This window comes from Centruroides sculpturatus, unplaced genomic scaffold (assembly GCF_000671375.1).
Source record: "Centruroides sculpturatus isolate CEXI.00-Female unplaced genomic scaffold, Cexi_2.0 scaffold1420, whole genome shotgun sequence".
Taxonomy (NCBI): Eukaryota; Metazoa; Arthropoda; class Arachnida; order Scorpiones; family Buthidae; genus Centruroides; species Centruroides sculpturatus.
The window spans coordinates 190073-203260 of NW_019385553.1; the positions used below are offsets into that span (position 1 = coordinate 190073).

General features: G+C 32.2%; 1 protein-coding gene across 1 annotated transcript in view; it reads right to left on the reverse strand.

Annotated features, from left to right (window-relative positions):
• The window catches only part of LOC111640079 (NFX1-type zinc finger-containing protein 1-like), a 33143-nt gene extending 20289 nt beyond the window's left edge, over positions 1 to 12854 (reverse strand). The window contains 4 exon segments of the mRNA XM_023386080.1: positions 3 to 2542; positions 5473 to 5519; positions 7570 to 7681; positions 12247 to 12854. Coding sequence (XP_023241848.1) covers positions 3 to 2542; positions 5473 to 5498 — 2566 coding nt within the window. The 5' untranslated portion in view covers positions 5499 to 5519; positions 7570 to 7681; positions 12247 to 12854.
• Positions 12855 to 13188: the final 334 nt, after the last annotated feature.

Here is a 13188-nt window from a genome sequence, read left to right on the forward strand (position 1 = left end):
ACCTGCGCCTGTTGTTGTCATACCTATTATGTTTGCTTGATGTAGTAAAAATTTGTCTTCTGCCATGCGCAATTCTTGAAGTTTTTCTAACTGTTCTTGGTAAAATTTTTCAAAATATGAATAAGTTTGCATTGTATTGATGATGTAATTTGCAACCCAGAATCTGTATAAACGCCAACGATCCTCTCTCTCTAGTTTCCACACATTGCCAATTTTTTTTACTTCTGAAATGGTCATGATGTCATTGTGTCTTAACTGTTTACTAATGTATCTTCTCTTCTTACGTTCTGTCTTCTTTGACTCTACTATTCTGAATAAAGATTGTCTTTGAGTAGGAAATAAATAATTAATGGGCTTGAATTCATATTCATCTATTTCCCTTAAACTAAGTTCAAACTCAATATCCTCTTCGCCGTCAACATTTTCATTTTCTGTAGATGTGCATTCTGTGTTGTCATCATTAATATTTTTGTCATCATCTAATTCTAAATTTTCAAACTCGACACTTGAGAGTTCGAGCCAATCAGAAATAGAATACATTTGTCTTAAAGAAGGTATAGGACCACACTGAAGGAAATATACATGTCTTCTTTCCATAAAGTGCTCCAGATGTAGAATGTTTAAAATTTCTTGAGTGCTATTTTCTAAAAGTACTTGAATATCATCTAAATAGCATTTAATCTGCGCTATTTTTTCCATTATATCTCTTCTTGTCAGGTATATGTGATAAGGAATTTTTCTCTCTCGTCTAGCATTTTGTCTAATTTGACTGAGTTGTAACTGTTTAATCCTTTCATTATTGCTTCGTCCACCAATTCTTATAATATTACTTTCGAAACGTAGCATTCCCTCAAGAAACTGATCTAGTGCATGATTTGTATAACAAACAACTAAAATTGGACAATTTTTTTCTTTATTCCAAACAGAAGAATTTTCCAACAACAACTGTGAAATCTTTAAACCAATAAATGTTTTCCCTGTCCCTGGTGGTCCCTGTATAATAGCCATTTCTTTAGTTAATGCAGCTTGTATAGCAGAATATTGGGAAGCATCTAAACCCAATATTTCTTTTGAAGGCCAGCAATTCGGATCTAAAACAGGAACCATACCTTTGTTATTAGCAGAATAGAGATTTCTAAAAGTGGACAGAAAATTATATTCTCTGCTAGGGTTTAAATACATTGGTGCATTTACTTCGTTTGCTACATGCACAATATATTGTTTCAAAGGCAAATTTTCTTCATTTATTTGTTGCAAAGCTAGTAGCGTGTGCCTAAAAGCCTCAAAATAGGCTTCACTTTCTACCATTACAAATATTTCTGAAGCAGGTATTGAAAACATATCGCATCCTAACTTTTCAAAGTGAACTTCCAACTGTCCTTTTCTTAGTTTTGATGGATCTCTATTGGCTACTGTTGCAAATTTCATAGTTTCAAAATTATCTGACGAAAAACACAATAATGATCCAGTTAGTAATCGCTTGCTTACCTCCCACTGGACTCTAGAAAATGGTTTTACATCAAATGAAATTAAATGCACAATTCCTCCCTCTGTGTTATAAGGGCACAATACTTGCACATTGTTATAAACACGAAATTTCTTTTCTGCACCTTTCTGGTTTGAAGATTGTTTGTAGCTTTCCAGATTTTCTCGAAGAGGTCTGACGTAATCTTCACGAAGGAGCCTAAATTGCACATCAAGGTAATGGTCCACACTGAAATAATTCCCTTTAACAATATTTGGACGCAGGAATGGCCGTTTGTTTACAAAATCTTCTTTTGTTGGAAAAATTGGTATTGTTTTGTATTCTTCAGGAGGCATTTCAGAATGCAATTTTTCATCACCTGATATTCTGTATCTTGCTTTTTCATCATACTGTTCTATTACATCATCTTTCTTTGTCTTCAGAGATTCAATGCTGTTTTTAATAATTGATGGCACAGAAATTCCTCTTCTCTTAAATTTCTCCAGAGCATTTTCCAAACTGGGAATAAGAGATGTTAATATTTCACTAGATGATACAGGCTGAAATTCTTGAAATTTTTTCAAAAATTGTAGAATGCTGTCAATAGTAGCCACAGATAGGCTCAATTGTTTTATTAAATAAAGCTGTAAATGCTGATTTAAAAATGGAGTTTGAGAAGCTACTTGATTTATTAGTGAACTCAAATTGGCAGTTTCCTTAGCTTTAGATGTCTTTCCCAATGCTGTTATAATATTTGACATCATATCATTAGAAATGCTGTTTTCTTTTAACAATTTTATAAATCCACTTTTAGGACAATTTAAAGCCAGCAGTATCTCTGATGGCTCCTTTGAACAGAGTTCTTCCAATTTCTTATATCCCATTTTCCTTTCAAAGAAATTGTTTGATTGTTGTTTTTTATCTTTAAGCAGTTCCTCTATATTAAGGTCTTTTATTTGCAAGTTCTTATGTTTATTCACCACTTGAGCTTTTTCATTCTTATTTGTTGCCTTGGCTCGTTCAGCTGATTGATAATTTTGTTTTATCTCTGATGCAGCTTGAATTTGTTGGATATGTCTGAAAATGAAATTAAATAGAATGTAAGTATCATATGTTCTTAAATAGAATTTTAAAAATTTCTAAATACAAAAATAATAGAAATTGAGATTTGAAGGATTAATTCATTAAAGAATCACTAAGTGATTAGAATTTACTTTTAAAAAATCATTAACAACACTCTTTTCTGAATTTACATTGAGTAATTAGACAAAATATCAGATTAACCATGGAACTGATTCATTACATATCAGATGAATGAATTAACAATACTACTCTGTATACTAAACTCAAAAAGAAAAGTGTAATATATATAGTATATAAACAATTTGCACAGTTCCTGCTTTATTGAGGTATAAATAGTTTTAAAAACGCCCTTGCATTTTCAGGTTTATATCAAATGTTGGGTGCTAGACACCATCTAAATGAACATTCTAAACTAGTGTTGCAACGAATAGTATATTTGGCCAAACTATTCGGCTTGATTAACACACGTATGAAAATTGGTGCACAAACTGCATTACGGCAAGGACCCTGCTCTCTATTGACCCGCTGTCACTACGTTTAGCCAATCGCATTAATTCTTGACAGTTGTAGTGGACAGACAAGTGTCATGGCAGTATGTGATAAGTGATGATATCAAATGTGGATAACAGTGAAATGACCTACATGTGTAAATAATGGAAGAAGAACAGAGAAGAACTGCAAAGTGAAAATGTGNTTAAATTATGGAAGAAAGGATTAATTGTAAGGCCAATGATTTCTAATAAAATGAACAGTCATTCACAAGTAGATCTAATTGAAATTGTGATAAATGTTTTAAGTTTATAATGATCTAATGAGACCATCTAAGTTTGTGCATTTACATGCATTAGAATCAAAAACAACAGAAGAGGTAGCTAGAAATCTTGATATTTTTTGCATTTTTGGAGCCCCTTCAATTCTACAATCAGATAATGGCTGAGAGCTTGCCAATCACATAGTAAATAAATTAGGTTCTATGTGGGATGGCCTTAAAATTGTCCATGGCAAGCTGTGCCAAGCCTATCTCAGGGTAGTGTCGAGCAGGCAAATCAAAACATCCAAAATATGTTTGTGATATAGAAGGCCTGTTCAAACAAGCCATATATCCATTCTTATTTCATTATTACAATAAAACCTCAAATTAACAGACTAATTTGGGCAAGGGAGTTTCTGTTAAAACTGAATGTCCATTATATAATAGTGTAGGTTTTCTGAATAAATGTTATACTACTGTGAGAACCCAGACTTTATGAACAAAAGTTTTAATCAACAAAAAAAGGGAAAATTAGTCAATACAATATTGTCAGCAGTGATAATTGACAATTTTTCTACCTGAGAGCATCTCATCTTACATGTTCTCAATGCCAACAGACACGCTTTTCCATGACCTTCTACCCTCCTGGCCATGTTCTACTGTTTTAATTTGACGAATAGCAGCAAGTTTAGGCAGTCATTGCTAGTTCCTCCAAGAGTAAAAGTCATTGCTGATTTCTTCACAACACAAGTCATCATCACCTGCTCCTCCAATGATCTAGTCTGATCACCTCCTCCTCCAGACTCCAGAACAGGGCTATGCATCAAGCGTAAGGGGGTGGCATAAGCAGCATTTAAGGGGCGTCATTTCAAAGACTTGCATCATACTGAGAAAAATCTACCGCACAGCCCTTCTTCAGAACTAGAAATCTCAAACACTTTCCTTCTTTGGACTGTCCCCATAGTGCTGGACTCGGTCAACGGATGATTGTCCCATCCACAAAGTTGTTCTATTTCCAGGTATTTATAACAATGCATAATTTCATGTAAACTCTCTCTCTTGCAAACACTTCAGTGCCACTCTAGTATCAATTATCTATTTTCTTGCTACTGTTAGCATGTAGATCATATAACATAAAATAAATGGGTATTTGTTTTGTTGATCTAGTATCTGAGTGTCTCACATTCCTCCATACCAAATCCGACGGCCTACACACACGACTCTCATGTAACGAATTTGAACAAAAATAAACAGCCGTCGCAACTTCTGTCTCTGGCTGACAGGACACAGTAGTGCTCTTTTGACATGGCATCAAAGAAGTGCCAACCCTCTGGTCACACTAATTAATTAAGATTAGTAAACTACTGTGTAAGATACATTTGTGTAATCAAAATTAAGTACATATAGAAAACTTTTCTGGGAAATTAAACTTCATAAGTATTGCTTATGTACTCACCATAGTTCCAAGAATGTAATAAACAAGTATACAATCCAAACTGAAATAAACATGTTCCAAAAAATGTTTATTTATTTGTTTAGTTAAATACAATTAAAGTTTAGTGTTCTTAAAAAAACTTTAGATTTGACAAAAACAAAAAATTTCCGATTTATTCATCTTTAGATGAAGATATATTGAGACACCCCCCACTGTGGCATGAAGTTGAGAGCAATGACTCTTGGATTTGAAAGATAAACATGTTAATTTAATTACATATAAAATGCATTTTAAAATTAACAGGGTAATTTTCACAAATGACAAAAGAACCAGAAATTTTGTTCATTAAGTTGAGATTTTACTGTACTCTTAACACATTTATTTATTAATTTTATAAAAATTACAAAAACATTATTCTTTTCTCTAATAAATACACTTTTCATAATGTCATTTTCACCATATCTTTTCTTCATAATAAATTCAGTTTTACCCAAGTGGGGTTGAATAGACTGCCAATTACCTAGACAAAACTAGAAACTTATTTCAGCTTTTAACCAGTCAAATTTAGGTTTATTCAATTTCCAGTAACACATAAATCAATAACAGAAAAAACTAATAGTAATTCTGTTAAAGTATAAAATCATTTTAAAAGCATTATTATTTATAAAGGAAGATAAGTAATTATGTTTAGTTATACAAATATTAGAATCGTGTTCAAAATCTATTTATGAAATTTACCTTGGGCTTGCTCTGTTTCTTATCATGGCTGTTTACTTCACACAATTCTATAATAAAAAAAATATAAAAGGTTATGTTTCATTATATGAGCATAAATACATTAAACTTTATTATATAGTTGAAAATAATTAATTAAATACTGTGATTTCCTTTAATTATGATCACCATGTATCTCAAACAGTAGATGTTCAGAGCTTTCTGTAGTTAAAATTATTGGTCAAATCTCAACCAAATTTGGTGTACTGTACATATTGTGCTGAATATGCAGTTTCAATTTGAGAGAGAAATTTTTATTCAAAATTCAGTTACTAGGGTGAAATTTGGCACTGCTGTTCCCTTAATATGTATACTGTATGTGTTTGCTAATGAATTACAGATATAACCATTGCCATTCCAGCACTACAACATAGAAACTATCTGAACATCACAATCTTTATGCAAAATGGTGCACCTTGCATATTGGCTTAGATGTACAAGCCTTATTCAACAGTTTTTGTATGAAGTTGTGATCTCAGCTGCCATTTAATGGTGAAGACCACCATTACAATTTCGTGGCTGCCATGATCACCTGACTTTTGGTTATGGGCTACCTAAAGAACCTCATTTATCAAGACAAATGTTGTCAACCTAGCAGCATTAAAAGACAGAATTTCATGACATGTAATAACTCAATATAGGACAGTTGTATTTTGCCATAGTATGTCATGCAATTCATGCATCTTTTAGAGCATAGAGATGAAGATCACGAAAACTAAATTTCAGGGATGACTGCAGGAATCCAGCCTATTCCCAAGAAGTTCCCCCTTGGAAAAATTACAAGGGAAAAGAGACTCCTCTTGCTGGTTCATGCCATTAAGTTAAATTTCAGTAACCTGCAAACTGGTTATTCCTGATGATAAATTCTAATGTTTTTGATCTTTATCGTCACTGTTATAGTGTTGTTTTAATCATTAAATTGATTAATTGTTGATGATTAAAAAGTCAAACCAAACATGCTTTGGTTTGACTTTGAACTGTACAAGAAAGTGGCAGACTTTAGTCTAGAGAATGTCATTTTGGCATAGGCTGGTATGTGGGGTGTGGTGGTTGCCTCATTTTTGGATCATATATTGAAATTTTTATTTATTACAATATACAACAATGTAATAAACAATTTACTTAGTTGGCCTCTTTGATAATTTTTCAATGTAAATACATCAGTTAGTGTTCTATTGTTTTAATTTTGCAACGTGCCAGGATGCATTGGCACTGATATTTTATAGGGAGTCATATGTTAAGGATTCATAATTATGTTCAACATTGGCACAGGAAAGGCTGACATAACTAGCTATATTATTGACTGACCAGAAAATTTCAATGATATTAAAAGTCTATTTATGTAGTTTTTCACTTTTTTATGTATAAATATAAATGCAGTTTTAAAGAATATGTGAGAATAGTTTTAGTTTTCTGTCTATAATAAACAATCAGATCAGTACTCTCACAGATGACACTGGTTGCAATCAGGGCTATCTTGGCCTTATCAGGGCCTAAATTTGACCTTAAAAACAAGGCTAATTTTAAAGGCTAATTGTTTTAAAGGCTAATTTTGGTCAACATACAACAAAGTTGAATGGGACAATGAAATTAATGAATGATATTTGTTCTTTTATATTTGAGGAATTGGCTAGAATAGAAGTCACAAATTTTCTGTTGTTTGTCAATAATGGAAATTAGGTCCCCTTGGGAATTAGAAAAAGGGAAACACAGATGAAAAAGGGGCATGTATCCCAAATGCCCCAATGTACAGGTGCCCCTGTTGCCTTTCCTATGCTCTTACTTTACCAGCAACTGTGAAAAAGGAACAGCATAAATTTGGCTCGCTTCAGGCGGCAATTTTCGGTGTGCTGGCCCTGTTTTCTCATGTCACCACCTCATATTATGAAAAATTATCACATGACCTTGTCTGGACCTGCTATAGAAATATCCACTAAAAAGGCAAAAATTAGAATGGGGAGAATTTTTATAGGCCAGAATGGGGTCACATATGTGGGCATGTGTTTTTTAGTACAAAGTAAGCTTGTCATTCAATAGAACCATTTATTAAAAGATTCTTACATGATCCTCAGTTTATTGCCAAGTTGATAAAAGTCCACAAAGTTCAGTTCTCAGAGTTTAATAGATGAGGCATCCATGCTGACAGTTTCTCAGGAAGTAGAGAGTTTCGATTCTACAGAGTAGAGAAGAGTCATTAGCGCACATAATTTGATGAACAGAAGAGAAGTCAACAATGACAAGGAGTAAAGGTAACTATGCAGACATGAGTGAGTGAATTTGCCAAGCAACATGCATGCATGCATGCGAGAGAGCAAGTGAGCAAGAATATTTGGCGAGAAGAGGTGATGACATTTGTTACTCTCATTAAGTATAGAAGGACTACACCAACGAGAGAAAGGCATGGAGATAATGATGTCACATATTTACATAGATCTCATCACAGAGAAGTGTGAATTATTGAACTGTATGGAAGTAAAAATCAAAATGGTTCAAATACGATGTTTATTACTAGCAAAAAATCTTTGTTATTAAGGATTACTTCATAACGAACACACAAAAAGAAAATTAAAATATGGTGTTCCTCCTCTCTGAAAACTGAGAAAGTATAAAGAATTTTATAATATGTTAATAAAACAGAGTTTATATGACTATGTATATCTATAGTTTAAAAACAAAAATCTTTTTATATGTACAGTGAATGAAAGATATGAGAAACCATCTACTCATGCCAAGGTGCATGCACAGTATTCAGCAAGAAGGTATTCACAATAAATATCAAATCCTGTCAGATATTTGAGAGTGCCAGAAATTTGCTCCTGCTGGCAAAATTTCTCACTTGTGCATAGTTTTCCTTTGCGAGAACTATATTGCTCACTACTAGATTCATGTCTGCATAGTCGTACCCTAATGCATCAGTACAAGATTAATCTGAGGAGGCCAACAGGTCACTGGTGTTCTCGAGACACGGGTTTTTACAAGATCGAGTTGCTCCTCAATCATACATCCCAATTGATCTCAGTCCCACGTTCTCATTTCCCAATCGGTCTCTTACCTGTTTCCAAGGGATAATTTGAAACCAACTTGGTCTGTGAAAAAGATCAATGTCGACAACAAATTCAACACCAATTTCCAATCCCAACCACAGAGGTTTATTGATTTTGGAAGTTATATTGTTTAACCAAAGAATTGTGTGTTTCTTCAGCAGTTATTATTCCAAGTTGCCAGTCATCCAAAATTCTGACAGATGACTGGCATCTTGTTTGTTCATGCTTACTTACAAGCATTATCCATGAGATTCCAATCAAATTTGTATAACTGCATTTAACAATAAAGTATTTCAAACAGGTATTTATTAGTTATAAAATTAGTAGATAAATAATAAAATGATTAAAGTATGGTTGGTGTGACTCCCAACCACTAACCGTACTAGAAATCACGTAGAAATACCTACATCCATGGNAATCAAATTTGTATAACTGCATTTAACAATAAAGTATTTCAAACAGGTATTTATTAGTTATAAAATTAGTAGATAAATAATAAAATGATTAAAGTATGGTTGGTGTGACTCCCGACCACCAACCGTACTAGAAATCACATAGAAATACCTACATCCACGGGGGAATTGGAGATAAAAAAAAAAAAAAAAAAAAAAGAAAAATATCACACAGTAATTTTGGGGGGCTATATCTTGCGAAGGATTGCTCATAGTGGTATGGTTCCTTTGACTTTTTTGTTCCTATGAGTATGCTCTAAAGCTATGTTAAAGTCCTAAACAGTATCATTTGGAGCTTGAATTGAGCCCAAAAAATGAACCCTCTAGCCTGGGTGATAATTCGGAAAATGAGAAGGCCAGAGGGGTGATCTATGGATTTATAAGTATTAAACATATATGTGATCAACTATTAAACACATTTATATCTAATAGCAAGTTTAAAGGAGCCTCAGAAAGAGAAAAATAACCAGAAGAGAAAAGTTTTAACGTGGACAGTACGACCAACTCGATCGTACTGTCCACAAAGAATTGAGAGAGACTCTAAATTTTCACCCATATGGACTTCTGTTTTACAAAATATTGAAGATTATGAGATAGAAGGACCAAAAGTACCTTGTCAACGTAAGACAAATCAACGATTTTCCGATACTCAAAATAAAGGTCATTCTTATGCGAATTCAGAAGAATACTACAGAAAAATTTATTTCAAGATTTATGACATTGCTAACTGATTGTTTCAATACAAAAACAATTAAATTACTTATTCAGTTTGAGAATTTTATCATTGAAAAGGAGGATGTGGATTCTGAAATAATAAGTGAGTTTTATAACAATTACTCAAGGGATCAAGAAAATACTGATTTCGATAATGAAAGACTAAGAAACCAACAAGATCTCTTTTTAGAATATGCAAAAAGAAATTACAGACGTATTAATTGTTTGAATGACGTCATTCAATATTTAAAGTCGAATAACTCGCTACCTGATATTTTTAACAAGTATATAAATTAGTTTGAATTATGCCAACAATCCCAGATTCCACGTGTACAAATGAACAATCTTTTTCAACACTTCATAGGATAAAAAGTTATACAAGGTCTACAATGATGGAATGTTGTTTAAATGATTGTAGCATTTTGAATATACAATATATGATGATTTAACAGCTTCCTTAGATATTAAAATGTTGTTGAATGAGTTTATCGAGAAAAATCAACAATGAAAAAATACGTTTGCTATATTAGCTTAAATTAGATTTAAATGTGTCACCATTATTATTAAAATTATTATCATTATTAGTTATAAAAATATTTTTGAACGAGTATCATTTTTGTCTGAGTCATTGTATGATACAGTATTTAAAATACCAAATCACTTAAAATACAAATAAATATACTTTTTTAATCGATATTTAGTAAATAAAATCACTGACTTTTACGTAGTACATAAAATATTGTAAGTATATTTTTGTTTTTTTTACACCCAATGAATAATCACATAAAAATCTACGTAAAATAATAGTTTTTTTAAATTAACGGTAAGAAAATTTATTTTATTAACAAAAATAGGCGTTTTTTGAATTAGTTGCCCATAAGATGTCTCGTTAAAATATGCAAATTCAAAGTTGAGTATCTCGATAACGGTATATAAAATCTTAACAAAACTTAAATGTACATTTATTGAGCCGAATAATCACAGTAATGAAACTACAACATAAAAATTGCTTGGGTTTTAGAGATGATTGGGAGTGGAGACCCCACAATACATATTTTCTAGAGAATACTCGTGCGAACTTTGGTGCGGATACGTTGAACGGTATAAAAGCCTTTATCTAATATACATACAAATTTTGTCTTTTATGTGTATAGATTACATAAAGGATGAATGTGGAATCGGTAGACTTTTCATTATAAATAGAAGCTAGGTCAAAGTCGTAAGGGCGTGGTAGGAGCATTATCCATTTTTGNAATCACATAAAAATCTACGTAAAATAATAGTTTTTTTAAGTTAACAGTAAGAAAATTTTAAAATTTATTAACAAAAATAGGAATTTTTGAATTAGTTGCCCATAAGATGCCTCGTTGAAATATGCAAATTCAAAGTTGAGTATTTTGATAACAGCACATAAAATCTTAATAAAACTTAAACCACTTATGGTAGTATTAATAACTGATATCTCGAGTTTCAACACTTTTGTAAGAAAATGACATTTGGCATCAACTACCTTAATAGATAATTGGTATTTTGAAGTAAGGAAATAATTTATTTAAATTGAATATTAAAAAAAAATTGCATTTAGACCTACCGAGTGATGAATTGCTTAGTTAGAAAAATTTTGATATTTTGGATTATGTAAGAGAGTGATTGGTCAACATCCAAGGAAACGATTTGTTTTCATACAGAGAGCAAGTGCCTTGGCTTGCCTTGCATTAAATTATAAAATAATTTTTTCAATATTCTGAGGTATGGAAGTCCATACCTGCAAAAATGTGACGTCTTCCATACCTTCCATAGTGGAAACGACACCCCTGTTTATACACGTTACGGAAATCCTTTGAGGATTAACCGTGATTTTTTTTCTTATCTATCCACCTTTAAATAAAAATAATTCTTTATACGTTGGAAAATATTTTAATAAGTTTTGTAAATTACTATGTTCGATCCAGCCAGTTATATCCGATTTTTTTTCGTCTGTTAAATACGTACAGTACATCCTTTGAGGATTTCCGTAACGTGTATAACAGCCTTAACAGCTATGTTAATTTAAGGTCCCAAACGTATCATTCGGAGCGTGAATTGGGCACAAAAAGAAACCCTCTTGCCTGGGTGATAATTGGGAAAACGGGAAGGCCAGAGGTGTGATCTATGGATTTATAAGTACAGTATTACACACATTAATATCTAATAGCAAGTTTAATGGAGACCGGAAAAGACAGAAAAATAAACAGTAAAGTTTTGACGTAAAGAGTACTACGATCGAGTTCAATCTCATCGCACAGAGTAATAAATACAATTTATTAAATCAAAATACATTCAGAAAGCATCAATTTACGCATAAATTAAATTAAAATTCTGTTTCAAATTATTTATTACACGTTATTTAATCTGTCACACGTCTTGTTTAATACACAAGTATAAACGATATCAGTAATTAAACTTGCTGATATTTTCCTAATACCGTAAAAACTAATGTCTATTACTTATTATTTTAATTAAATTTAAGCATACGAACTATAACTTACCGGTAATAATAATAAGTTGTAACTCTCACGTATCGTTTGCTGCCTGTGCGGGCGTAATGTACCTCTCACACCGAAACCAAAACCAAAGCACTCACCACGGCAACCGAGATATCACTGTGGCGTCATCCTTATTGATTTAGCAACTTCTAAAAATAATCTAGTTTCGTTTTCGTTTTTCGATGTTTATGATTCAGATTATTTTTATTGCAATAAATGAAATTTGTTCAAACAATTTTATTTAAAATTTTGGTAATTAATTTCTGGTAAAACTATAGATTTGTACCATTACACGTTTTCTATTAAATTTCTTTTATAAGACACATAACTTAATAGACATTTGCAAAAACGCGGAATTTTTGGGGGGAGACCTGTAGAAAAATCGCTATAGACAAAAAAATCTTAGGAATACAGTATTTACCGAATGTACACCGGTGCTTAAACTTGTCGTGGAGATGGACGCGTGAATCGTGTCACCTGACCTAATTACGTTACTACCTAGAAACGTCACTCTCCTTAGCCACGTGACATTGCGGCGTATTTCCTATCAACTTATTCAGTTGACAGGAAATACTTCTAGCGGAACAATGGGGCGTGCATTTTTCGAAACTGGAAAGAAAATCAGTTGTTACGCTCGAATCTGTAGAGGACACAATTATAAGGATAGTTAATTTTGAATAGTTTAGAGTAATAAAACTTTATAAATGTAAATATATTTTTAATGAACAATTGAATGGATGGTTATTACATNGGGCGTGCATTTTTCGAAACTGGAAAGAAAATCAGTTGTTACGCTCGAATCTGTAGAGGACACAATTATAAGGATAGTTAATTTTGAATAGTTTAGAGTAATAAAACTTTATAAATGTAAATATATTTTTAATGAACAATTGAATGGATGGTTATTACATCACACCCTGTATTTAACAGCCAATCATTTTAAAC